Raw genomic sequence first — 24,861 nt, 5'->3', positions numbered from 1 at the left:
TATTTCCACTGCCTTAGCTATTCTTGAGCTAGGCTTTAAACTCTTGTTTTGTCAGGTTCTCTCCCCTTACATTGTTGCTTTCTTAGTGCTTATCTGTGTCTTTGATACTAGCTGTGGATGTGCTTGTTCTTGTGCTGGGTTAACTTTTGCACTTATTAATAGAAGAAATGATTGTAGCAGTTTTGATTGTGTAATCAATTCCTAAGTTTTTTCCCAACTTGCAGGAATCCCTTTCTTTCTCTTTGCTTTGGTCAGTTTCCTCACTTGAGTTTTGTGTCTCATCATGTTTCAGAAAATTCTTCCAGAAAGCGCTGTCTGAATTCTTGGGACTTTTTTTTTTGTATCCCTTTTGTATGGTTGGAGGGCTTCCTTTGTGGTTAAATGAACTTTGGGTATTATAAAAGAAAATTCTAAAATACTGTTGCCAAAAGGAGCTTTTACTACAAAACAGCCTTTGTGCAAAAGATTTTCCTCAAACATGGCCAGGGCTTGCTCCTTACATGGCCTATTTGGGTATGTCTCATTCCTGAAATGCATGTACACAACCCTGTCCTGGAATTCTCATTTAATTAAAAGTTAATGAGCAAAGTTCATAATACTCAAATGAAGAATGTGCAGTAGTGTTCTGGTCTTGCTGGCTTAGAACTCTCATATGTCTTCATCCTTCCCACACAGGTGAATCAGCGCAATGTCCCAGGGATCGACAGTGCCTACCTGGCCATGGATACAGAGGAAGGCGTGGAAGTTGTTTGGAATGAGGTTCAATTTTCTGAGCGGAAGAACTTTAAGCTTCAGGAAGTAAGTTGACCTGTTTCCCAGCAAAATGTGGAAAACACCTTGCACCAGTGTGAGATTATAGACATTGATGACATTTCATGTGCATTATTGGGTGGATTCGGAGTGCTGTGATGCTCAGATGTATCAAATTCAGCTTAAGCTGGCCTGGGCAGAAAATGAGATGGAGAGCTGTTGTGCTATGTCCCTGGGCCTCTTGTGTTCATTTAGTCTTGGTGGTCAAACCATGCTCAGCTCTGATACAGTGTAAGGTGAAATTTGTTGCTCTTTGTTCTTAGCATGGGAGTTTGAAGTATACAGTGTTGTTGAAAGGGACCAAGACCCAAGAAGAAGGTAAGATATGGGCTGATGCAGTCTCTGATACAACATGTCTTTGTCTTTCTCATATTAAGGAAAAAGTTAAAGCAGTATTTGACAACCTAATTCAGCTGGAACATCTGAACATAGTGAAGTTTCACAAATACTGGGCTGATGTGAAGGAGAATAAAGCCAGGGTAAGTAAAACAAACAGTTGAGTTTTCTCACAGTATGTCCTGTAGGTTATACAGGAAGCAGAAGGTAATGTCTCGTACTGCCCCTACAGGTGATCTTCATCACTGAGTATATGTCTTCAGGGAGCTTGAAACAGTTCCTGAAGAAGACAAAGAAAAACCACAAAACTATGAATGAAAAGGTAGCTTTTTCATGTGTGCCTATGTTCACTTAGTGTAATCAGCCTCTGGAAAGGTTGTTCCACAGAGGATTCTGATGAGAAGGCAACCTGGTGATAGCAGGTGGCTGTAACTCTGGTTTTATTACTGTAGCTAGTTCAGTTGCAGGGTCTCTTGGACAGCTGTCCTGTGCTGTTTGCTTTGTTTCCAGCAATTCTGCAGTTTCATATGTATGGTGTGACAGGCATGTCCCTTTCCATGTGTGCATACAGGTGAGAGGGAAGAGGTCTACATGAGAGGAGTTAGGAGGGGAGGTGTGTTTTTTGATCCATATGAATATGTAGAAACTAAACTGAGCATGAGAGTACTGATCCTCTAAGTTCTTACTTCCTACCTGTCTGTACTGCATAAAATCTAAGATGTCACAGAATGCAGCATATATTCCTTCATATGAATGGTCTATGAATCACAGAAATATGGATTAGTTCCTCATCCTTGAATTACTCTTTCTGTTCTTGTGTCTGTAGGCCTGGAAGCGATGGTGTACCCAGATCCTCTCTGCTCTCAGGTATGTGAGTTACCAATCTTGCTGTCTAGCCATCTGTTTAAGGGTAGCCTCTCTTGTGCTAGAATACTAAAAGCTGTAAACATACATGCTGCCAACTATTAGCAAACTTCATGGAATAGAGCCTGGAAAGCACCTTCAGTCACCCAGCCTGATTCTTATCCCAGCCACAGTCTGCAGTGTCAAGTGCACTTCCTGTAGCAATCCCAAAGTCTTTAGTTAGACAGTATTGAAACCTCTAAAATAGAGAAACGGGCGCAGTATAGGTTTTAGATCCAACAGTTGCAGCTGATTGTGAGTCTGGGAGTTGAGCATCAGGGAACTCTCCAGAGTATCCAGCTTTATAGTCTGGATCCAACAGGATGTTGTAGAGAAGTCTCAAAAGAAATGGCATTCTGTGTGTGAGGAGTGAGGAAAACTTTCTTAGCCTTGGCTAGCTGCAGTCCTGTAGCATGCAGTGGATTCATAATTATTGTGGTGTGATATTGTAAGAAGTACATGTGGATCTATGCATTTCATGATGATGCATGTCTTTTTTTTTCTGCTGTCTTGGTGCAACCCGGTTGCATACAGTGTGGGGTTTTTGTTTTGGATTTAAAGACTTCCCTACCTGAGCCAGAGTTGGTATATAGCTAACAGTAGCCTTGGAAGAACAGTAACCCAGATGTCCAGCCACAGTTCCCACTTCATAGAGAAAATTCTGTTGCCCTTTGTCTAAATACAGGTGTTGATGAATAGTTGGGATTCTAATAAGCTTTTCTGGGAGCTGACAGTCCTTATTTTTGCTGGCTCCTAACATAAACCCAAGCAGACTGAGGTGCAAACCCAGGTAGCCTCAAGTGTACTTGGGACCCCAGCACTGAAAAGCTTTATTTGTGCCAGCTGAAAACATGACCAGTCATGTTTGTACATCATTGTAGGGTCAGAGTAAGGCTCTGTTTTCAGTGTAAAACACCAAAGTGGTTTCAGCACCCACCTAGCAGTATTAGGATGGATGAAATAGTTTCTTTAGCTCTGGTACCCTGAGTTTCTTGGGAACTGATCAGAGAAAGCTTTCTGTTTCCCCCCATGTTTTAGATATTGTTTGTTAGAGAAAATAGTTTAATTTTCATGATTCCCTCCTAAACTAGAGGCTCATGTACAGTCACTTAATTGTACCTTACTACTATTGTAAGTCCCTGGCATGTACCCTTGCCCTCTTATTCTCTTCTGATGTTTCTTGAGGCAGGGAAGGGATGAAAGGAAGGATTTCTGGCTTTAGCCTTGGTGCTTTCCTGACCAGTGCTCTATTCTGTATCTCTAGCTACCTCCACTCCTGTGATCCCCCAATCATCCATGGTAACCTGACCTGCGACACAATCTTCATTCAGCACAATGGACTGATCAAAATTGGGTCAGGTAAGGCTTGCTGGAGTGACCTTTCCCTGTAAGGCAAACTGCTCAAACAGAAAAAGGCATCTAATCCTTTCAGTGTTATTTGACACGATAGGCATGTATGTACACATGGTGCTCCATCGCTGCATTGGTTGTTCCAGGGATTGGTAGTAAAATTAACTTCTGATTGGACCACTTTCAGGTGCAGGAAGGACTGATATTGGATACTCTTTCTCCTGTTAGCCCCTTTCTCATTTTTTGGTCTCAGGGGACGCCCTGAAAATGGTGCTGAAACTTCCAAGTTTTGTATGCACCTTATCGTTGGATTCATCTGCTCTGCAGTCTTTTTCACGTTAATATACACAGAGTTGTGAAACTTTGAGAGCTGTCTGGAGAGCTGTGTCCACTGATGCCACATGAGTACTTATTGTTGCAAACACAATCAAGCGTATATGTTCTGGCTGCAGCAAGCTACATGTCTTGGCATCCTCATCCAGCATCCCTCACTCTGGCCTGGACTTCAGGATGCTAAGTTTGTCTTCTGCCTGTTTGGCAAAAATGTGCCCTTTTAAGGCAGCCACCCTGTGCTAAAGTGTTTTATTTCATAAGTAAGAAGCCATTTTTATGGCATGCAGTGTATCCTTGCATACTGATTTTTATTTTTTTTTTCACCTTTGCTGTTCCTATGTCTCTAACAATCTGTCTGTATTCATGATGCATTGTGTTGTACTTTGACATAACCTTCCAAGTGACAGTTGATTATCTGTTTTCCAACTTCTGCAAGTATTCTCAAACCTGAGGAGTGTGCACTTGCTGTCCTGTAGGCTTTTGTCTGTGTGTATTCTTGGTTTGATCCTGACCATGTACAGGAGAGAAAGCTGTGCTTTGCCTGTCATCTAAAAATAGCCTCTCTTCTTAAACTGCAGACCTCTGTGACTTTTCATCAAAGAACTCTTGTGCTGTCTCTTTGTTCCAGAACTGGGGCCTCTATGCTCTTTAAGAAACCTCTGATACATGCCTGTATGCAGGGGGTCTGGCTCAGGGCAGAAGGAACACTCAGTTCTCTATCTGCCTGTAAATTTGATGACTCACTCTTCACACAGGCTGATAGCATCATGGGGTTTGCTTTGTCATCTTTCCCCAATTTTGTCCAGGTGGGAGAAGTTTCCAAGAGCTGCGTACATCTGATACCTGTATGTCAGCAAGCACAACTGCCTCCCTGGCGTTCAGTTCAGGCCACTAATGGGAAGCTGACTGTAGACTTGAGTGTGTAAGAGATTCTTCTCTTCCTAGTTTAGCTTAAAAGTATTATACAGCCGCAATCTTTCTGATTGGTAGCCAGCACTTTGTCGAAACAAACCACTTGAAGCTGGTGTGTAGAGCCCTGGCTTTTTACCAGAGGGAAGTTCTACAGGTCAGCAAAAGTAACATCTCAAGAGCATTCAGGTTCCCAGTGGTGCTATTCAGAGGTTGTCTGGAAGAATGTTGGCTCTTGAGCGTGGGTTGCAGTTGCCTCAGTATACCTTTGTGCGCTCCCTCCAATTCCATAGAGCTTTGCTTCTGTTAGGCATGGTGGGAGAGACAGAGGCAGTTAGACCGAAGTGTTCTGTCAAAGGCTTTTGGGTAGCTGTGTGCTATAACAACTGTAACCTCAGCAGGGAGAGGTCATACACTGGGCTCATGTGTGTGCAGCAGTGCTTAACTGCAGTTGCTCCTGAGCAAATCTTCTCCACAGCTGTAGGCTGCCTTGGTCACCTTGTGTTCAGAAATGAAGTGATTTTTTTTTCTGGGAGATACTGGTCCTTAAATAAAAAAGGAAGTGAGGATGAGTGGACTTGTGTTCAGAAGAGGAGTCCTCTGGATGTGAAAACTATGGCTCCAGTGCAGGGTGGAATTAAAATTGCCAATGTTGCAGAAAGTATTCTTACTCCTGTAGTGCCCACCCAACTAGAAAAGTCGGAACTGTGTCACCAGAACTGCTGGCTATATTTGAGCTTGAGGTTTTCTAGTACTGCTGACTGCAGTAGACTGACAGGCTATTCTCATGTTTGGGCCCTAGAGCAGTAGTTGCTTTGGGGTCACTGGCAGTGCTAGGCCCATGTTTATTATTTCCAGTAGTTATTTCTTACAGCTGGCTGGTATCTGAAAACTTTCCTGGGTTTACTTACAAGTGAGAAGTGGGGAAGCAATTCTCGTGGATTTAAGGGCAACGGTGATTCAGTGCACTATGATCTGCTCGTTGATACTGTCTCTGTCCCTAGCACCATTCTGAGCTATGTTCCTGAAAGCTCCTCTTTCCTCTATTTCAAGCAAAGAGAATACTTGCTGAATGTGGGGCAAAATCTGGGGTAGGAAGCTGCTACTGTTCTTCTGTCTGCGAGGTGAGGAAGTGCTAGAGAAGTATTGCCTGTGACTTGTGTCACAGCAGAAATGGCTGGTACTTGTTCCTGTAACACTTGCTTAAGTGTGTGAGCAGCTCTTTTGCCTATCGCTTCTTACTGCTACTTCAGATTGCAGAAGCATGTGCACTAGCAGGACTGACCACTGTTTTCTTATTCTGCATGAAATTCTGGATCAGTCTCTTGTTTCTAGAGCCATCTGTGCACTGCAGGTAGAAAAGAGATTAGTATCAGGGTGTTGCTGTTACTGTTGCACTAAGTTTTGGAAAGAGGGATGAAATCTTTATGTGCTGGGAGTCATCTGTGGAAGAAGAAGTGTGAAAGAGGGAGCGTTTCTCATACTGCTTAAATGCAAAAGCCATTCATAATCCATTAATTTACTAACTCTTTTCTTCTTTTAGTGCCATAAAATGCAAGGCTAGTAAACTTAAGGAGGAAAAGCATCAAGTGATGAGCTTTGTAGGGTATGTGATAAGGATAAGAAAGATGCCTGAAATTTTTAAACTTACAACTGGTGTTCCCAGTGTCTGGAATGTTCCAGCTGCTTTCTGGAGTTGTGGTCAGATGAAAACATTCCTTGTGAGAGGTCCAAGTTGTTTTCTGTGTGCTCTTCCAAAGGATTCACATGCTAACACCTTGTTTCATCTGTGTATGTATTGTCTAACAAGTGGGCCCTCAAGGGGAGCATCTGTAAGATGTTTTACTGTTACATGGCAAAGGTACTCTGTAAAGGAGAACAGTGTGTTCAGACAGGATGTTGGATGCTGCTGCTTGCTTGCGTTAAGTAATTTTGGGAGATGTTTCTTGTAATTCTTAATGGGAGTGTAAGAATCAGTCACAAATGGAAAAAGGTGATGGTGTTGAATTAAAATCCCTTGGGGCAGCTCTTGGAGAGCCCCAACAGAGCTGAAGCCTCAAATTGGAGTGTCTTGTACTGTCTTCTGATGCCCCTGAGACATGGCAATGTACAGGCATGTGCCGAGTAAGACTTGCATTAGCACAGGAGGACACTTAGTGTTGTGCTAGTATATTTGCAAATAGTGGCTCTAGGCACTTGGCTGAGGTATGTGCTTTACTGCCTTTGACATACCTGACCTTTTAGATTCAGTATCTAATTGCAGTCTGTCCAGAGTTTCCTTTCAGTTCCACGCCAAGGTGCCAGGAGACTTGAGTCTTACTTGGTCTTAACTCTGCTATTAAATTATGTGACCATGTATGTAAGTATGGGTTCTGCTGCCCAGATCTGTGGTTGGATGTAGAGAACGGTAGCTGTCTGCAGAAAGTGGTTGCTAAGTGACTGTGAAGCACTCAACAGAAAGAGCAGAATTTCCAGCTGCTTAGCCTCAGAGTTGGCTGTAATCTTCTACTTGGTCAGAGGTGTCTTGTCTCCTTCACCTGTTTTGGTTCTCAATTAAGAAACACCTGTATTTCTTAGATAAATTTATTTTAAAAAGGTGGCTGGAGGCAGGGCCAGATTCTCAGTCTTGTCCATGTTTTGCTGTGATTCTGATCTAGCTGTCTCTATCGATGTTAAGTGCTTGCTGTTTCATCAACTCATTGACTTCTATCTTGTTTTACTTCCCGCTTACGGGCTGCTCTGTTTCCAACAGTCTTTCATAGGATATTTGCTAATGGTGAGCAAACTTCCCCGCTCCTGTGATGTGACTATCACTATATATGTAATGTACATTATTTTATTTGTGTGTATATATATATATTTATATATATATGTGTGTGTGTCTATATTTGTAACACACACAAACATACACACTCTCTAAATTATTTATGCAGTGTTCCCTTGCTCCAAGGCGGCTGTTATGTAACATTCCATGGCTTAGATGCATCCCACTTGGAGACCCTGCATTCTGTGTTGGGATACAAACTGTTCCTCATGCTCTCAGCCACAGCCTTACAGAGAGGGAGCACTGCCCTTTGTGAAGTCTCCTGGTTGTTAGTTTTCTTCCTCTCCTTGTTCTTAGTGTGCTAGCCCATGGACTCTAGTGCATGCTGGCTCCTGCATGTCAAGCCAAGTGGATGCATTGCTCTGAGTTCTTTCCAGCTGAGCTTTCCCCATACATTAGGCTCTTTCCTGCTACTGCTCTGCTAGACTTGGCTGGGCACCAAACTTGGACTAGCCTTTGCTTTGTGCTTGGCTATCCAATTGCTTGCTTGTAGTTTTAACTCCTTAGATGTTTTGGTTTTAAGATGAATGTTTTGTTGAATGTGTCTGGCTCCTGATGGCCAGGGAAACATCCTGTTCAAATGAGTCCATGATTGTGAAGTAAGGTTTACTGTTTGTTTCCCCAGACAAAGCTCTTGTTTTCAGGCTGAATTGTGCATATGAGGAGGGAACTAGGCTGGGGTGCGAAGTATAGAAGGACTCAAGTGCTACAATTTGTAGCCCTATTAAATAGAATGCTGCATTTACACTTTTAAATAGTTATTTTTTGTTATCAGGGTTGTTCTTGATTAGAAGGGTTAGAGTTTGTTTCTACTGAGTTGGGAACCTACTAACCGTCAGCTGGAAGTGGTGGAAAAGAAAGGGCCTGTCCAAATGGGCAGTGTGCCACCTTAGTGTTTGCAGGAGGAGGATGTGGTGGGTTGCTTTGCATCTCCAGCAGAGGAGAGACTCAGAAAGCTAAATCTGGGATCTTTTGTAGCTGAGGGGGAAGGTGATGTATTCAGGGCTTGAGGCATTGAGAAGGCATATTCCCTTGGGGATAGCTTGTTTGCCAGAGTGCTGTGAGCTGGACAGGTTGGGCTGTCACAGTTACGTACAGCAGGCTGCTTTTGTGGCATGAAAGGGGCACACCAGCAGCAGACTGACTGGTCCAGGAGCAAGCCCACAGGATGGGAACAGGACTGTGCCTGGGCTTCACTGCGGGTTCAGTCGCGCTGATGTCACCAGGGCTTAAGACCAGCAAGCCACTTCTCAGAAATCGAGTTACCACTGCGAGTAGAACTAGAGATGCTCATTCTAGCAAGGCAAGAAGGGCCTCAGCCAGTGGTCCCTGGGCCTAAGAAGGTGCTGTGGTGTCTCACTTGTGTTGAAACAGCACCAGGTGGCCTTGAAATACTGAGCTTTCTTGGCTGGTTTCTTGAGAACTTGTTTTAACAGTGCTGTCATATCAGTATGCACTGTTCATATGAGAGATGGAAATTATTTAATCCTTAGATCTTGAACAGTGACTTGGGTTTGAAAACAGTAAGTATCGGGCTTCTGTTTTGCTTGAGCTTTGGCCTCATAATGTTGTGAGTGACATGCTTTCATAACTAATCTCTATCTTAGTCCTTACTTCATTGTCTTGGATTTTGTTACCTGATGTTTAAAGACTTGTTATGCTGGTTTTCGTATCCTTAATAGACACCTGTGACAGTAGGTCATTTAGAAATAAAACAGGGGTTACTAGAGTAGCTTGGATACGGCTTTGCTTGTTGTTTGGTATTTTAGACTAAGACAAGTGTGGTTTAGAGAAAAAATAATGGATAGTTGAAATGAGCAGACATAGAAAAATCTATCATAAAAATGGAAATCTTTCACCCATGTTTGCATTCATTTAGGAAGATTTAACATGTATTTATGTTGTTTAGCTTCTAGCCATTCAGTTTTATGTGTAAAGTCAAGCGCATCCTCTACCAAGCCAAACATTTCAGTTGCTTAGAAACTTTGCAAAACTAGGATAAGCTTTCACAAGCAGGGGAAAAGGTTTGTCTCTGGCCACAGGTGCTCCAGGGAATAAGATCTGAGAGAGGAATAGTTTTGAATGAAACTTTTTTTTTTCCCAAAATGCTTCAGAAAGTGGTAGCCGGTCACTTATATATCTTCAATAAAGGCTTTGTCTCATCTTGGTCTCTGCTGTCTTTGAGAATCCCAGTGGTGTAAAAGCCTGTCATAAAGTGAAGATTTTTTCATGTTTGGACTGTTGTTGAGAAACTCTGAATAAACAGTGGAATAGCATGAGGTTAATTTCTAATTGTAATAAATTGTCAGGCATTTAGCTGCTGTTAAGATTACTGGAGTAGCAAAATGGTTACCAGAGACCTGCCTTGGTTTTTGTATATAAGCATGCACCTCAAGGCAGGAGGAGCAGTTATAGGTAAGTGATGATCAGTGGGCTTTGAACTGATGTGGCTAGGTTTTGAAATTTCAAATGGCACTGGACTGAATGTGTTACGATATTGTGTGTGGTTGGGGGGAGGGTGTTGCTGGGGAGGGGGGGGTAAGTCCAATTTTGTGATTAGAATTGGTGCCTTTGGCCTTGTTGCGAAGTTACTGTGTGGAATGCATACTTAACAGATTTGGCTCCTGCTATAGCTTCATGGTAATAAAGTCTCATTTTAATTTTGCAGAAGGCTTAAAAGCTGGCTCTTGCTTCTTGTGCTTGCCTGCCTTGCTCAGGATGCTTTTGTGCTGCTGTGAGTCATCTCATTCATGAAAACACTAGCAAACAACTGTCTTCCAGACTGATCGTCATTTTCAATTAAATAGGATCTTCTGAAAAGGTTTAAATTTCCTATTTCAGTGCTCCAGGTTATGAGAACATGCCTTTTCTGTGGTCAGGTTTATTCTTTTTTGTGTTGCACTGAAAGCAGGTGCCTGCTGCTTCAGCTCTGCTGGATTGTGGGTTTTTTCTCTGTCTTTATGTGGATTTCCAGGATGTGTCAAAGGACGTCTTGCTGTCGTCTAGGTCTTCATTTAGGTATTTTAGTATTAGCATGGCAGTTGAGTATGTCCCCTCCTTTTGGGGTCCTTTGATTGAAGGCATGTGGAACATTAGCATTTTAGAAGGCTTCTTCCGGATGGTTCTTGAAAGATCTCTTTAATATAAACTTAGCAAGTATTTACATCCCCATGTACGTGCTCAGGGCTAACTTTCTGTGAAACCACTTCTGCAGATCAGGACATGGGGATCCTGGGGGACAGCAGGCTGGCGGTGAGCCAGCAACACAAAAGCAGCCAACAATATCTTAGGAAAGAGCATTGCTGGTGGATTGAGGGAAGCGATCCTTCCTTTCTTTAGCACTGGCAATACAACATCTGGGGCGCTTTGTCTAGATCTGAGCTCCACATTACAAGACAGACATGGACTTAATGGAGAGTCCTGACAGGGCCACGAAGACAATTAAGGAACTGTACCAGCTGTCCCTATGAGGAGAGACTGAGAGAGCTGAAGCTGTTTGGCCTGGAGAGGAGCCTCAGAAGGGTCATTTCAATATTATAAATACCTTATGGGAGGGAATGAGGAGGAGGGAGCCAGCCTCTTCTCTATAGTGCCCACTGATGGGACAAGAGGCAAGGGGCACAAATTTATAGAATGATAGATTGGTTTGGCTTGGAAAGGACCTTAAGATTATATAGTTCCAACTCCCCTGCCTGTTTTAGCTGACCCTGCTTGAGCGATGGGGGGTGAGCTATATTCAAGAGGTCATTTCCAACTTAGACACTTTTTGTGATTTAGGCCTTGAGGCATGTGGACCAAACTGTTTTCACTCTAGTTTCTGCTTTCAGGGGGTGAGCTTTTCTGTTTAAGTCTTCCAAGGCCATTTGCACAGCTTCACTTCAGCATGTTGTGAAACAACAGTAATCAGACATGTGAAGTTTGAAATTCAGGGAAGTTAAACTTGAAATACTCAAACTTGTGGGCCCTAATTGCATTTTAATCAAATATGCATTTATACTGGTCCAGTCTGAATTGCTGTTAAGCAAAGCTGCTTAAAACATAAAATAACTTTCACAGTCATGTTTCCGAGGACTTTATCAGTGTATATCTTCTGGGAATAAAAGATTCCCCCAGAGTAGCTTGGTTCATAGCATTTCAGTGAATGTCTTTTTCTTGTTTTTTCTGATTGCATGTAATTCTTGCACTGTGATGTGAGGCTACTGCAGGTAATGATTGTCCTGCCATTTCAGATAAGAAAGAACCGGGTGGCAGGCCTACTGCCCTTTCATCTTTTTTATATAAAAACTGTATTGCAGCCAGAAGATGCAACCCAAGCAGGGTTTTGCCTGCTCTGTGGGACCTTTGTTCCTTTGGTCTATAACTTAGAATTTGGCTTTGTGTGCAGATTTTGAATCTCTCTGTGCACTTTGTTCAGAATGAAGTTGTTTGTATCATGAACTCATTCAGATAAAGTGCTAATCATCTGTTAAGTTCCTGCTTAAGACCCTGCATGCAGCCAGGATTGACAGGTACTTGTAAGATAAATCCTCTTTATCTGTTCTTGTGTCTATGGTCTTCCATTTCCTGCTCTGCCTACTCCCACTTTCTGCTTCATGTAATGGATGTGGTCAAACATGTAAGTTTAAAACTTACAGGTTTTTATTTAAACATAAAAATACCACCCACTGCTTCACAAGAAGTCTAATGCAGGATGATAATTTCCCTTCTTATCATTCATTTGCATGCCTTCATATATGCAGGAGTGAACAATGTGCCCTTGTCACAAAGGCTATTAATATCCTGGAATGCATAGGCAAAATATTGCTAGCAGCTCAAGGGAGGGGATCCTTCCCCTCTGCTCAGCACTGGTGAGGCCACACCAGCAGTGCTGGGCTCCCCAGTGCAAGAGGGACTGGCAGAATGGTCCAGTGAGGGGCCACCAAGATATGGTGGAGGGACTGGATCATCTCTGCTGTGGGGAAAGGCTGATGGAGCTGGGATGGCTCAGCCTGGAGCAGAGCAGGCTTTGGGGGATGGAATCCATGTCTGTAAATACCTGCAGGGAGGGTGCCAAGAGAATGGAGCCAGGCTCTTCTCAGTGGTATCCAGTGACAGGACCAGAGGCAACAGGCAGGAGCTGGACTATAGGAGGTTGCCTTTGAACACCAGGAAATGTTTTTTCATTGCGAGGGTGACACGGGCATAGGCTGCCCCACGAGGTAGTGGAGTCTCCGTCCTTGGAGCTCTTCAGGGGCTGCCTGGACATGGTCCTGGGAAACTGGCTCTGGATGTCCCTGCTGGAACAGGAAGGTTTGAACAAGCTTGACCTCCAGAGGACCCTTCCAACCTGAACCATGCCATGATTTTACAGTTCTGTATTGATTTCTGTGGAGAAGGATAGCTCTCTGAAAGTACATGAATTTTTGTATGATACCAGCTCTCTGTTGCAAGTACCACTGGTTCTGTTTCAGCAGAATTTTCTGACTTAAAACATGGGCAATGTTTTGAGCAGAAATTAGTTCTGCTACTCAGAAACAGTGTCAATGGATGTGGTGAGCATGAACATGGATGTAAGCAGGTGGGGGCTGTTATAAGATACTGGGAGCTGTTATGTAGTGAACTTTTCATATACTGAACTTCTTTGCCTCTTCATCTCATCAGATATTCAACTGTTAAAATAATACAATCCTCTTGCTTTTGATGACTCAGTGTTGCAAATAACTTTGCAAACACTGTTTACAATCCCCGATACAGATCTGCAGGGCTGTAGGATGCTTGTATTCTGTGATTAAGTTAAATATGCCCTGCTTTTCCTGTTTGACTCAGTGTTTAATGTCTGTGTGCTGCATTTCTGTTTCCAATGGCTTCTTGTTTGCTTATTTTTCTAGGCTTTGACCTCCCTAATAAAAATGCATTTGTCTTTGTGGGCAAATGAAGTGAACTGTGAAATGTCTTGTGTTTATGCAGTTTTATACCCTTTTGCAGTAGTGAAAATGTCTTTAGTATGAGTGCAGAAGATAGCTATGTGGCCTCATACTTGTCCTGGCCCTGTGGCCACTCCTTCATAGCTGCAAACAGATGGTCTTGTGTTCAGCTGATTATTTTTGTGTCCCTGTGGTGCTGGTACAGTGCAGCACAGGTAGGATGGTTAATCATCCCCTGTTGCTGGATTGCATAGCAAGCCTGGGGCTGATATTAAAGGTTAGTTGTTGATCCTTCTCGCTGTCATCTTGCTGCCTTCTGCTTTCTAAGCCTGCTGAAACATGGAGAATGGTGTAGTTGAGCACTTTACTAGAAGAGTGTGCTAATACAGTCTTGCTTTGGAGAACGCTTAGGCATTTGCAAGAGACCAAGCGTTTCAGTGGCTACTTCAGGAGGAAAGGAAGGGCTGTCTTTTGTACATGCGGGGAGGAAATGTTGAATGCAGAGCAAGGTGGGTGTGAATTGGACACAGGACAAGAGGAAAATGTCTTCTGTAGCATGTAGTGTTTAAAAGGGCAGGTTGCTGGGTGATTGGGCATCTCTGCTAAAACCTGCCACTGCTGACAGTTGGGAATTAATGCCACCAAGCTCATTCTTGGCTGACTCTCCTAATGACTGATGGGCACTCTGAGCTGTCCATTTACCCTGGTGAGCTCCTTCCTCTAGCATGTCCTTGAGGGTTTGAGAAGTCTGCAAGCACCGCAGGTTCCTGTAGTAATGGTAATTATTTCTCTTTATGTTTTTATTGTCAGATTGAGTTCAGCTTGCCAAAGGCAAGTTGCTTGTCCTACCTTCTTTTGTGTTTCATGTATCTTCCTGTCATCTGCCCTGCATGACACCATATTTGGCTGAATCCTTTTCTAATGTTCATCTTTGCTTTGCTGATTCTATGCCAGACTGATCAGTCATATAGTGCTATGTCTTGTAGTTTGGCCCTTGCTGTCATCTTCTCTGTGGCTAAGAAAGCCATGTTCATTGTTAATGTTGGTGATCGGGCTTTCCTTTTTAACCTTTGTTATTTGTCTTGCTTAATATAACTGCCTTTAGCCTTCATGCATCTGATCATTCACAGAATTAAATCATCGCTAGATACAGCAGTGAATGGCAGGTAGCAACCATCTGCAAGTCATTCAGAAGAGCTTGTGTCAGAGGCATATTAAAGTGTTTGTTCTTCTCTTGTACAGTTAAAAGAGCTTGTTTTAAAATGTACGCTCAGGCAAAGCTCCTCTCCAGCCTCTATCTGTGCTAAATGGCTTGTACACCAAGGTGATGGACCTACAATAGTGACCAAAACAGACCAAACCAAATGTTTCTTGTCCGAGCTTCTAAAATACTGTCATGAGATGCAACACTTTTGTCTGCCTTGTTTAACATTCTCAGAGAGAATTTTTCAGTTGACTTCAATAGCAGCTTGTTGCTGTCACAGTGATGAATGGAACAGATGTGTGTCTGGCAAAGCTGTCTCTGCTTTGCCCTAAGGCATACAGTGCAGAATCTGGTGGTCTTAAGCCATTGCTCTACTGTTGCATTGCTTCAGCTTTGCAATAACAAAGCAAGGTTATGCATGTGACTTCTAGCCAAGTTTCACGTGAGCTGTGATATAAACTGTTAGAACAGGAAAGAGGCATGCCAAGTGTGGCTAATCAAACAGTGCCAGGCTCTGCAACAGTGACAGAAAACCTGTTTGAGAATTCCAGTGGGATAGATCCCTGGGTGGCCTGCAACAGCTAATTCGAGACTGACTTTCTGTGTGTGTGAGGTGGAAGTTCCTACAGACAGTGCAAGCACAACTCTTTCCAGAAATGCCTCCTGACACTGCAAAATGTCCACAGGACCTGGATGCAGAGAAGCTTATTATCAAGTCCTTAATGAGGTACAAACAACTATCATAGATAGAGGCTGGGCTTCCAGAGGATTTCATTGACTTGCCTTTCTGGTATGGGAGTGACTATATTACATCACTGGCTAAGGTTTCTGTTGATAATACCTTTTGTGATTGATCACTGCCTCTTCCCTGTTCTTAAATGGGGCCCAAGAGCAAAGAACAGAATGGCTGGATAATCAACTAGCCCTTGCCATCCAACATGCAGTAGTAATAGTCTTTAAAGACTCATTGGAAAATTAAGCTAATCAGAGCATCATTTGGAAAATTACTTTGCACTTGGCTATTTTGCTTCATGTTTGGCAGGATAGCATTGTCCTTCCTAGTACTGTGCCAGAATTCCTGTCTGAAGACATTGGTCCAACACTTGATGGTATGTGCTGAGTTTCTGCAGTGCTGGCACTGTTCACACAGTGAACTGCCTCTTTCTCAGGGCAGGCCTTGCTGCCTCTGCCCTTCTCCAGGGGTCTGGCCTTGGTCAGACAATGGGGCTGCAGGATCTTGGTAGTGGTTGCCAGACCTCTGACTGTAAAGAATTGTGCAGCTGAAGATGGGTTCCTGTTTATTCTTACAATCCATTGTACTGATAAGAAAGGCAGAACAAATCCAAGACTTATTTTATGAATCTTATTTTCTATCCTCAGATTGGCCAGTTAGTTCCTGGTAGTCAGAGGTTGTCATGCATCCAATAGATGTTAGGTTTACCAGGGTTCACAAAGCCACCTATTTGGTAGCTCATGTATATTGCATGCTGCACAAAGACACCCAGTATTCCATTAAAACAAAAATAAAAATTCAGACTTACAGCAGAAGGGTTTCTGAAGTCTTTCTGAAGCATACTCTGTTGCAAGAAAAACTGGGACAAAGTTATAGTTCATGTAGACAGGGAACAAAACACATTCGGGATCAGCGAGATTCTGTGATGCATTACACCCTGGTCCTTGGGGGAATGCAAGAATCTTAACAGTATTGGATACTCTGAGGAAAAATCTGTTCTTGGTCAGTGTTCAGGTGGTTGTGCATCTGCAGCAATATTGCGTTTCTGGATGTACTCAGTCTCTGTCCCTTTGTAGGACTGTAGCTGTCCTTATCTCTTGCCCTCATACCCATCAGTGATATACTATAGATTTAGGCAAAATTGGTTCCTGCAAGCCTCCAGCAAAAGTTCTGGAAGTCATGAGTGGCCATGGGTGCCTGGTGGGTGTGGGGTTTTTAAGGCAAAATGTCATTTGACATTAATTTGTTTGGTTTTACAGTGATGAATTGTTCTTTTGGATAGAAAAGAATAAATTACTTGGAGGGCAAAGGGGCCAGTACTCTTAAACCTGATCTTGATTTCTTGGCCAAAACATGTACAGAAAGGAAAGAGGAGTAATGATGGGGAAATCAGCTGCTGGAGAAGACCTGATGTAGCCTCTCCTCTCTCAGTAGCCACTTATAGACCAGACGTACACAGTGGGTGACTTAAGGCAGATACTGCCTGTAGACCAAAGCAAGTTAACAGGACTTCTCCATTATGGATGTTTGGGAATCTCTTTAGAAGGCCCAGTATGAGAACCTGTTGTGCTGGACAAACCTCAGGTGCTTTACTGTATGCTGAGTTGGACGCTGGCTGGAAGCATGGAGACAGGGCTGATGCTGAAAAAGGGCTGCCCTACCAGAAGGGTTTGAAGTCTTTCAAGTACTGATCTCATCAATGTTGAGGATGTATAGAAACGTTGGGAACGTGTGATGCTGAGGTAGGTCAGGATATCCTCTAGAGGCTCAGGGAGATATTAGAGGAATGAACAAATTCCAGTTGTAACTCAATAGTGCAAAATACAAAGCTGCATAGAATTCCAGAGCTGCTCATTTGGGAACTGAGGAGGATCTGGTATCTACTAGCTATTCGGGAGAGGAATTTGACCCACTTGCTGAATGTGCAGTGGTACAGTCCCCAGTAGAGAGAATCGATGTGATTGTGCATGGCCCTGGCCAGAGTTCCTCTAAAGCAGTCAGTGTAACTGACAAAATGCAGAGCAAGTCTTAAGAGGAAGACAGAATTTAGCTTACTTTACTCTTTACTTTTTACTTTACTGTAAGTAAGTGTAGTGCTGTGAAGCTGAGAGGAACTTGTGGTGTCTGTAAAGAGGTAAGCACTAGGAATTGAAGTAATCTACTGGACTCCTAAGATAAAAGCTAGTGCAAGAACAAAAAGCAGTGAACTACTCAGGAATGGTTGATTGGGAAAGTAGACTCTGGCCATTGGAGCAAGCTCTATTTCCAGTGCTCGAGTAAGATAATATGGTTTGGTATGTGCAACAGCAAGGTTGAGCTGATTTACCAAGGAAGAGCTTTCTTTTCTGAATAGAGCCCAAAGATTATCTCTCCCCCGAGGCTGGGAACTAGTCTCATTCCTTTGAATCCTCTTTGGTATGTGCTACCCTAATCCAGGAACACCTGGAAAAAATACAAGTGCACATCCTACCCAAGCCCAGCAGTAGCAGTACAGACCAGGACCAGTTGTGATTGTTCAAGACACTGACAAAGCAGCTTGAGACTGTGGGACCAGGCATGTTCAAGGGTGAACGCTGAACTTCAGAAGGGATGGATGATCATTCTGTTCTCTCTGCTTACCTCGGTGTTTCTCTCTGGTGGAGCCAGCTGCTTAGTTTTGGAAAGTTGTTCATGGTGTTTTCAGATTGGCTGTCCCAGAGGCTTTTTTTTGGGGGGAAGGGGGGTGAGGGGGTGTCCATACTTGTGTTCTGCTTGTTCTTATGGCTGAGAGTTATTCTCTCCCTGTGCCTCTGAGTGGTTTGTGGTTGTAGCTGTGGGGGCTGCTGGGAGACTTCTGCTGTGAGGATGGTCATCTCTCCTCATTCAGCAGCTTTGCTTGACTTTGTCTTGAGGCACTTTGGCACCAATGCCCTGCCAATATGTGAAAAGTTGCCTTGTAGGTCTGTCCTTCTAATAATAACTAATTGCAGTGATCTTGGCATCTCTGGCTGTTTCTAGGGCTTCTGTTGAGTTGTTTGTGACAAATGTTACAGATCTGATTTAAGTTAGGTGCTTTCAGGACTTACACTCCAACAGGGTGCAACTTCCCAGCTTGTCTTGCTATGTAGCAGAAGCTATGATCTAGAGGTTTGCTCTTCTGGTCTCCAGGTTTGCTCCTGGAGAGTAACACTAAGCTGCCTTAGTCGAACTGCAGCCAAGGAAACAGTGGAGAAATGTATCAGTGCAGGTGACCTTAGATGAGGGACTGATGAAGGGTCAACTAAACTCGTTTCTGTTGCCCCTTTGGCTACCCAGGGGGCCCTGAGTTGCATGTGTTCCCTAGGATCTAGTCAGGGATGAGCTACAGTTTCCTGCATCCTAAGCATTCATGACTTTTGTTCTAGTGGCACCGGACACAATTAACAACCACGTGAAGACCTGTCGTGAGGAGCAGAAGAACTTGCACTTCTTTGCCCCGGAATATGGAGGTAGGGTGTGGCTACAGCTGCAAGCCTGGTTTTGTTGGCCTTACTAATGCTTCCAAGCTGTTCTGCATCTTGTTTTCAGCTACAGGCTCATGACAGATGTTGCATTAACAGTTTTGAGTTATTTGCCTGCTTAAATGCTTCAACTCCTCAGTCTTTTGATAGCAGAGGAAGGAGAGAAGGCTGCAGAGGGAGAGAATGCAGGGATGGACTGATAACACTACCTTATTTCTGTGTTACAGAAGTTGCCAACGTCACCACTGCTGTGGACATTTACTCCTTTGGGATGTGTGCACTGGAGGTGAGTGTGGAAAACTTTGACTGTGCTAAAGAGAATGAATTTGAGGGAAGGAGATGGCTCTGTAGGTATTGTGGTTATGGGTGGTTTAGCTTGGTTAACAAGAGCATTTCATTCTCTGAGCTAAATGCACTTTGCCTTGGATGGTTCCCTATTGAAGCTCCCCCACATGCCTTGCTCCTAGTAAGATACAGCTCAGTAATGGGTAGTTCTTTCTGAAATTCCTAATGTGTAATTAATTACTGTGCAGGTTTTGTCCACCTCTGAAGTCTGACCCACTGGCTGGTGGGAACAGTTACTACTATAAACTGTACTTCAGAGTACATGGAGAACAGAATTCCCCTTCTGGGGAGTACCTGTTCTTCCTGTGGTGTCTGGAGGAGATGACAGATGTAGTCCATAACTTTTCTGGGTCAGCCTCTCCCTGCCTGACATAGGTTGTGATTGCACTCAAGCACGGGTCTGACGTACATGATCTTATCAGCTTAGTGGTTCCTCTGTCCTTGCAATCAGCAGGCCCAAGTCTAGGAAGTGGGAGTTGTAAGTAGGAGTATTTTCTGGGAAGAACTGTCAGCAAGAGCCAAAACGAAGAATTCTCTATCTGTGCTGCACATCCCATAAGTGAAGTAGGAAGAGAGCTGTGGAAGCTCAGAACTTTCAGGAGGCAAAACTTGAGCTGAATCTTAAGATGTTCCCCAGAATCTTTTGCCAGCCTTTCCTAGCTGGGAATTTGTGTATGAGTTGGCTGAAGCCAATTCTGGACGGCATTGTGTGCTTGCTTTTCTTCCTGTAATATAGAACTATTCATAAAGCCAGAAGGGACACTGTCAGATTCTGGCAGTGATCCAGTTACTGCTTCATTTAAGGGATGGGAACTATCAAGGAGAAGTACTGGCCAATGGATCATGAGATTCAAAATGGAGATATGTACTGTCCAGGGTGATGCTGGCAAAGTTTTCAGGTCTCCCTGGCAATCTGTTAGGCTGCTAGATAGAAACAAGCAGTCATAATGAGGCTGTCATTCTTTCTCTGCCTCCACAGACTGTGACCTTAAATAGCACCACACAACTTGGTTGTTATGATCTCACGCTTGGCAGTGGTCTCCTTAAGCTCCGTTCAGTGCAGTCAGTAATTCTCCATGAAGTCTGATGCACTGCTTTGTGTTTGCAGATGGCGGTACTGGAAATACAGGGTAATGGAGAGTCGTCTTACGTGCCCCAGGAGGCCATTAACAGTGCCATCCAGCTGCTGGAGGACCCCTTGCAGAGGGTGAGTGAGGAGGGATCAGTGGCCCTGAAGACATACGGGCATTACACATGGTCTCATAAAAGTTTTGTTTTTCAGGAGTTCATTCAGAAGTGTCTAGAGCAGGATCCTGGCAAACGTCCTACTGCCCGGGAGCTACTTTTCCATCAGGCGTTGTTTGAGGTGCCATCACTGAAGCTACTGGCTGCTCACTGTATTGTTGGACATCAGCGTGAGTATGGAGTCCTAGGTTGCCACATTCCTGTGTTCTTGTGAAGCTTCCATAAGTTGTCAGTACATCTGGCATCCTAGAAAGCAAGGCCTTCATGCTGCTTTAAACAGCCAGGGACCAGGGCATTGTGAAACAGACCTGTGGTCACTGCAGAGCCTGGAGGACTATGGTTCCGAGTGACTTTAACAGCCTAAAGCCTCTGAGGTCTTTATTGCTTTTCTTAGGTTGGAAAGGAATTGCAGTTGTTCTAACTTTTGTTTTAATAGATATGATTCCTGAAAATGCTTTAGAAGAAATGACCAAAAACCTTGACATGAGTGCTGTGTTGGCAGAGATTAACCATGTGGACAGGGAAGGAGTCAAGATGATGTGAGTACCTTGTAGTGTGCCTGGAGGGAACTGCTCAGGTGCATGTGGAACAGATGACAGGGCACTGGGGTGTGAGCACTGATGGATCTTCCTGGGATCAAGTTAGTGGTGAAATACCAACACTGGGAAACAGAAGGGAGCTGGTAGGTGCTGCTGGTGAAGGGTACAAAAGATTCTGTGGAGGGTAACTCCTGGGTGGAAGAAGATCTTGCACTCATCATGTGAACAGATCCCATGCAGCTGAGATGTGAATTGTTCCCCAGATGGAGGGGTGGGAAGTTAGCACACTGTAGTTGGAACAGTCCTGAGCAAAACCGGATTGAACAGTTTGGGAAAGTGGCTCTGATCAGTCATAGGCTTCTCAGATGGAGTCCAGCATGTTGGAGAAATGGTTCCTCGGTGTTTTCTTAATGGAACAGCTCATTCTACAGTATGCAAAGGGAAAAGCTGGTTTTAGCAGCTATTAGTAACACAAAGCAGCCATTTAAACTATAGAGGTGGCTCCCTAAGTAAGCATATGGAGCAAGTAGAATGCCAAAAAGTGATGTTACATTTTGGATAATGAAATCTTGCCTGGTTGAGGGGTTAGATGAAAAGAATGAGATATGGATACTGTATTACCAGAGAAGACCAGGGTGCTTTCAGGGTAGCCTGGCATCCTGGGGTGCTCAGGCTACTGAATTGACAGTAGAACATGTAGTGATAGTACAAGGGGGAATGGGTTTAAACTGCAAGAGGGAAGATTTAGATGAGCTATTAGGAAGAAGTTCTTCTTCCCTGTGAGGGTGGTGAGGCCCTGCCCCAGGTTGCCCAGAGAAGCTGTGGCTGCCCCATCCCTGGCAGTGTTCAAGGCCAGGTTGGACAGGGCTTGGAGCAGCCTGGTCTAGTGAAAGGTGTCCCTGCCTATGGCAGGGGGTTGGAACTGGATGAGCTTTAAGGTCCCTTCCCACCCAAACCATTCTGTTATTCTATGAAGTGAGCTTTATGTGTACACATACAAAGTTGCAACCTTTGTCAAGAGTCCTGGAAGTCATTGTCATCACATGGAAGAACTCTATGTCCTCGAGGGTGAGAAAGAGGAAGAGCAGTAGACATATGACAAGTTGTGGCACAAAGGGGAGAGGCTGTCAGTGCTTACTGTCCTCTGTCAGCAAGGAGGGTGTTCAATGGAATTATTGGCTAGGGAATTAAAAATGAATTCATAGGAAGACTTCCTGTGGGATGTTACACTAAGAAGCCAGCAAGATGAAAAAACAGTCTGGGAAAGAAATTAGGGAACAGAAAGTATCCCAAACTCCAGTGAGAAATATTTGGGCAGAACATTACATCCTGAAGTACAGATTCTAGTTTCTGGTCTGGAGAGATACAGCTGGTTATACTGTGCCATCAGCTGCTGCAGAGGTCCTTGCCTTTGCAGTGCTGTGTGCCCTTGCTCTTCTTGAGATGGGACATGGCTTCATGGATCTGGTATAACAGATGTCTTTGAAAAACCTTGCTAGGAGCATGGTGTCATTGGGCTAGCTCCCAAATAATTGTTTGCATTGGACAACTCTGTACAGGGAAGTGATACGTGTTCTGCCATAATTAAAATGCTGCCTCATCCTTAGCTTCTATGAATAGTTGCTTCCTATACAGGAAGATTGAAGTCTTTATCACCTCTGGCTGGCTGCCTGTCTGTACTCATCCTGCCCACTGATGCAGCCATAGTCTAGGACACAGGGATTTGAAACTGCATCTGAAGAGATTTGAGTGGATGGTTCTGTTAGATAACTTTTCATCTCAGGATTTCATTTTATTATTTTTTTATTGCCAGCTTCTCACAGTCTCCAGCACTGGAGCTGGACAAGTTCCTGGAGGATGTAAGGTGAGACATTGGTTTGTGTTTTTTTTTTAAAGGGCAACTTTAACTCTGTGTGAGACTGGGAAGTTTCAAGGAGGCATAACCTCAGGCCTTGCTTCTTTCCTGTAGGAATGGCATCTACCCACTCACAGCTTTTGGGATGCCACGACCCCAGCAGCCCCAGCAGGTGGTGGTGAAATCACCCATTGCTCCACCATCAGTGAAAACCCCAACTCCAGAGCCTGCTGAAGTGGAGACCCGCAAGGTGAGTAGTGGGAGCTCCATTCCTCCTCCTCTCAGCCAGTTGTGTTGCACAGCAGCAGCCAGTCAAGGGGTGTCTCTGCTTCTGTTTCAGGTGGTGCTGATGCAGTGCAACATTGAGTCAGTAGAGGAGGGAGTGAAGCATCATGTATGTTCCCACCTTCTGTCTGAGAATGTTGGGGGGGGTTGTACCCGGGCAGCTGTGCAGAGGCCATAGCTTCAGCGTACTGGTGTGGTGCTGGTGCCTGGTGGGACCCTCTGCAGATCCTTGGAACCCAAAGCCAGGTCCAGGCCTGTGCCTGTGGCAAACCTGGCACATAGAAAATGCTTTTGGCACCCCCATATTCAGGCTTCCTCCACAGGATGGTGCTACTGGTGCTGGAGGGGGGTGGTTCCTGCACTGATGGGGCTTTCTGGGGATGCTTCTGCCTGTGGCAGCCTGCAGGACTGCAGTCCCTCATGAGAACTTCTCTACCCTGCAGTTAACACTGCTGCTGAAACTGGAAGACAAGTTGAATCGACACTTGAGCTGTGACCTGCAGCCCAGTAAGTACCTTTTATCCCCATGCTTTGGTGCGTTGGGGAAAGCAGTGCGCTCTGATCTGAGACTTATGTCCTTCCATGTTTTGCAGATGATAACATCCAAGAGCTGGCAGCTGAACTGGTCCAGCTTGGATTCATCAGTGAGGTAAGCACACTTGAGGCTCAGGTAGGGATGTAGGTCTGCATTCCTTTGTCATACATCAGTGGTTTATGCCAGATCAGCCCTTTCTAGGTGGGGAGGTAGAAAGTCAGACATGTCCTTGCCTGTGTGCTCTGACAGACTCCAGCCAAGCTCTTACCTTTGTGTGAACTGGGCCAGCCCCTCACTGTAGCTTGTTCTTCCCAGGCTGACCAGAGCAGACTTACCTGTTTACTTGAAGAGGCATTCAGCAAGTTCTACTACACCCGGAACGGAGCCCTAACGGCAGTGACGGTGTCATCTTAGCACACCTCGGCGCCCAGGCGGCCAGTGCAGCTTTGTTGCCTGTGACCCCTTCTGTGTCTGTCCATCACTGTAGGGCATCAGCAAGACCCCAGCTGCAGTGCTTGGAAGCTCATCCTGCATGTGCCGTGGCTGGGCTCAGCAACAGTCCTCCCTGCCCGCCTATTAAAGGGGACTTTGCGCATCAGTATTATTTCCAGCCCTGTTTTTGTTGGGATTTTGCCAGGTGGTGCCGTGGAGCTGGGTCCTGGCTTTGGGGTGGTCTGTAGCCCCATTCATGTGCATGGAGTTTGTTCTGTTTGAATTGTACAAAGTGTCTTTTGCACAGCACAGAAACGGTTGTTTTTCTTTTTTGTTTTTCTTTTTTTTTTTTTCTTAATTTAAAGGTAAGCAGGGGTGAGCCCCTAAGCCCTGCCCCCCCCTCCCGCCCCCACCACTCACTCCCTTCCTTCCCGGGCACAGGGAGCCAGGGGTGGCCGGGCTCCCCCAGCTCCTGCCTGGCGCTTTGCCTGCCTTCTCTGCTCCCATGGGCTGCACTTTGTTTACTCGTTTTGCACAGCTGCTCAGCCCTGCACTTGGGCATGCCCTGGACGTGCAGCGCTGCGGCGTGTGCTGACCCACACGGGGCCGCGTCTCCTGCAGCTGCCCGGAGCCCGGTGTTGGCCCAACCCGTCCCGCTCTCCCCGGGGCTGAGGGGGAGCCGGGGGAAAGCTGCAGCGCTGGGACCTGCCCCACAGGCCCCTTATTTCCCCCCCGTCCCGGGTGCGTGGCGGGGCTGAGCCCGCGGTCCCGCTCCTGCATCTCATTTCTATCATTTCCTATTTTTAATAAACTGTTTTGTAAATACGCGAGTGCTGCCTCT

At 44.8% G+C, this 24,861-nt stretch overlaps 1 protein-coding gene across 4 annotated transcripts in view; it reads left to right on the top strand.

Moving 5' to 3' along the window:
• NRBP1 (nuclear receptor binding protein 1) overlaps positions 1 to 24,845 on the top strand; it is a 39,885-nt gene extending 15,040 nt beyond the window's left edge. For 2 of the 4 annotated variants that reach the window (XM_062614404.1, XM_062614405.1), the window contains exons 3-19: positions 676 to 798; positions 1,188 to 1,289; positions 1,379 to 1,468; positions 1,973 to 2,013; positions 3,314 to 3,408; positions 7,394 to 7,417; positions 18,689 to 18,772; positions 19,012 to 19,070; positions 20,238 to 20,336; positions 20,412 to 20,544; positions 20,811 to 20,913; positions 22,727 to 22,777; positions 22,883 to 23,018; positions 23,109 to 23,162; positions 23,497 to 23,560; positions 23,647 to 23,702; positions 23,904 to 24,845. In XM_062614404.1, the coding sequence (XP_062470388.1) occupies positions 676 to 798; positions 1,188 to 1,289; positions 1,379 to 1,468; positions 1,973 to 2,013; positions 3,314 to 3,408; positions 7,394 to 7,417; positions 18,689 to 18,772; positions 19,012 to 19,070; positions 20,238 to 20,336; positions 20,412 to 20,544; positions 20,811 to 20,913; positions 22,727 to 22,777; positions 22,883 to 23,018; positions 23,109 to 23,162; positions 23,497 to 23,560; positions 23,647 to 23,702; positions 23,904 to 24,002 (1,413 nt within the window). In that variant the 3' untranslated portion in view covers positions 24,003 to 24,845. The remainder of the gene's footprint in view (positions 1 to 675; positions 799 to 1,187; positions 1,290 to 1,378; positions 1,469 to 1,972; positions 2,014 to 3,313; positions 3,409 to 7,393; positions 7,418 to 18,688; positions 18,773 to 19,011; positions 19,071 to 20,237; positions 20,337 to 20,411; positions 20,545 to 20,810; positions 20,914 to 22,726; positions 22,778 to 22,882; positions 23,019 to 23,108; positions 23,163 to 23,496; positions 23,561 to 23,646; positions 23,703 to 23,903) is intronic. The other 2 variants (XM_062614406.1, XM_062614407.1) reach the window with 2 other exon arrangements.
• Positions 24,846 to 24,861: the final 16 nt, after the last annotated feature.

Source organism: Pezoporus occidentalis, unplaced genomic scaffold (assembly GCF_034315485.1).
Source record: "Pezoporus occidentalis ecotype Australia unplaced genomic scaffold, CSIRO_AGI_Poc_V1 ctg175, whole genome shotgun sequence".
NCBI classification, from domain to species: domain Eukaryota; kingdom Metazoa; phylum Chordata; class Aves; order Psittaciformes; family Psittacidae; genus Pezoporus; species Pezoporus occidentalis.
Note: the sequence above shows the minus strand (reverse complement) of the source record. Positions and strands in the feature narration are given on the sequence as shown.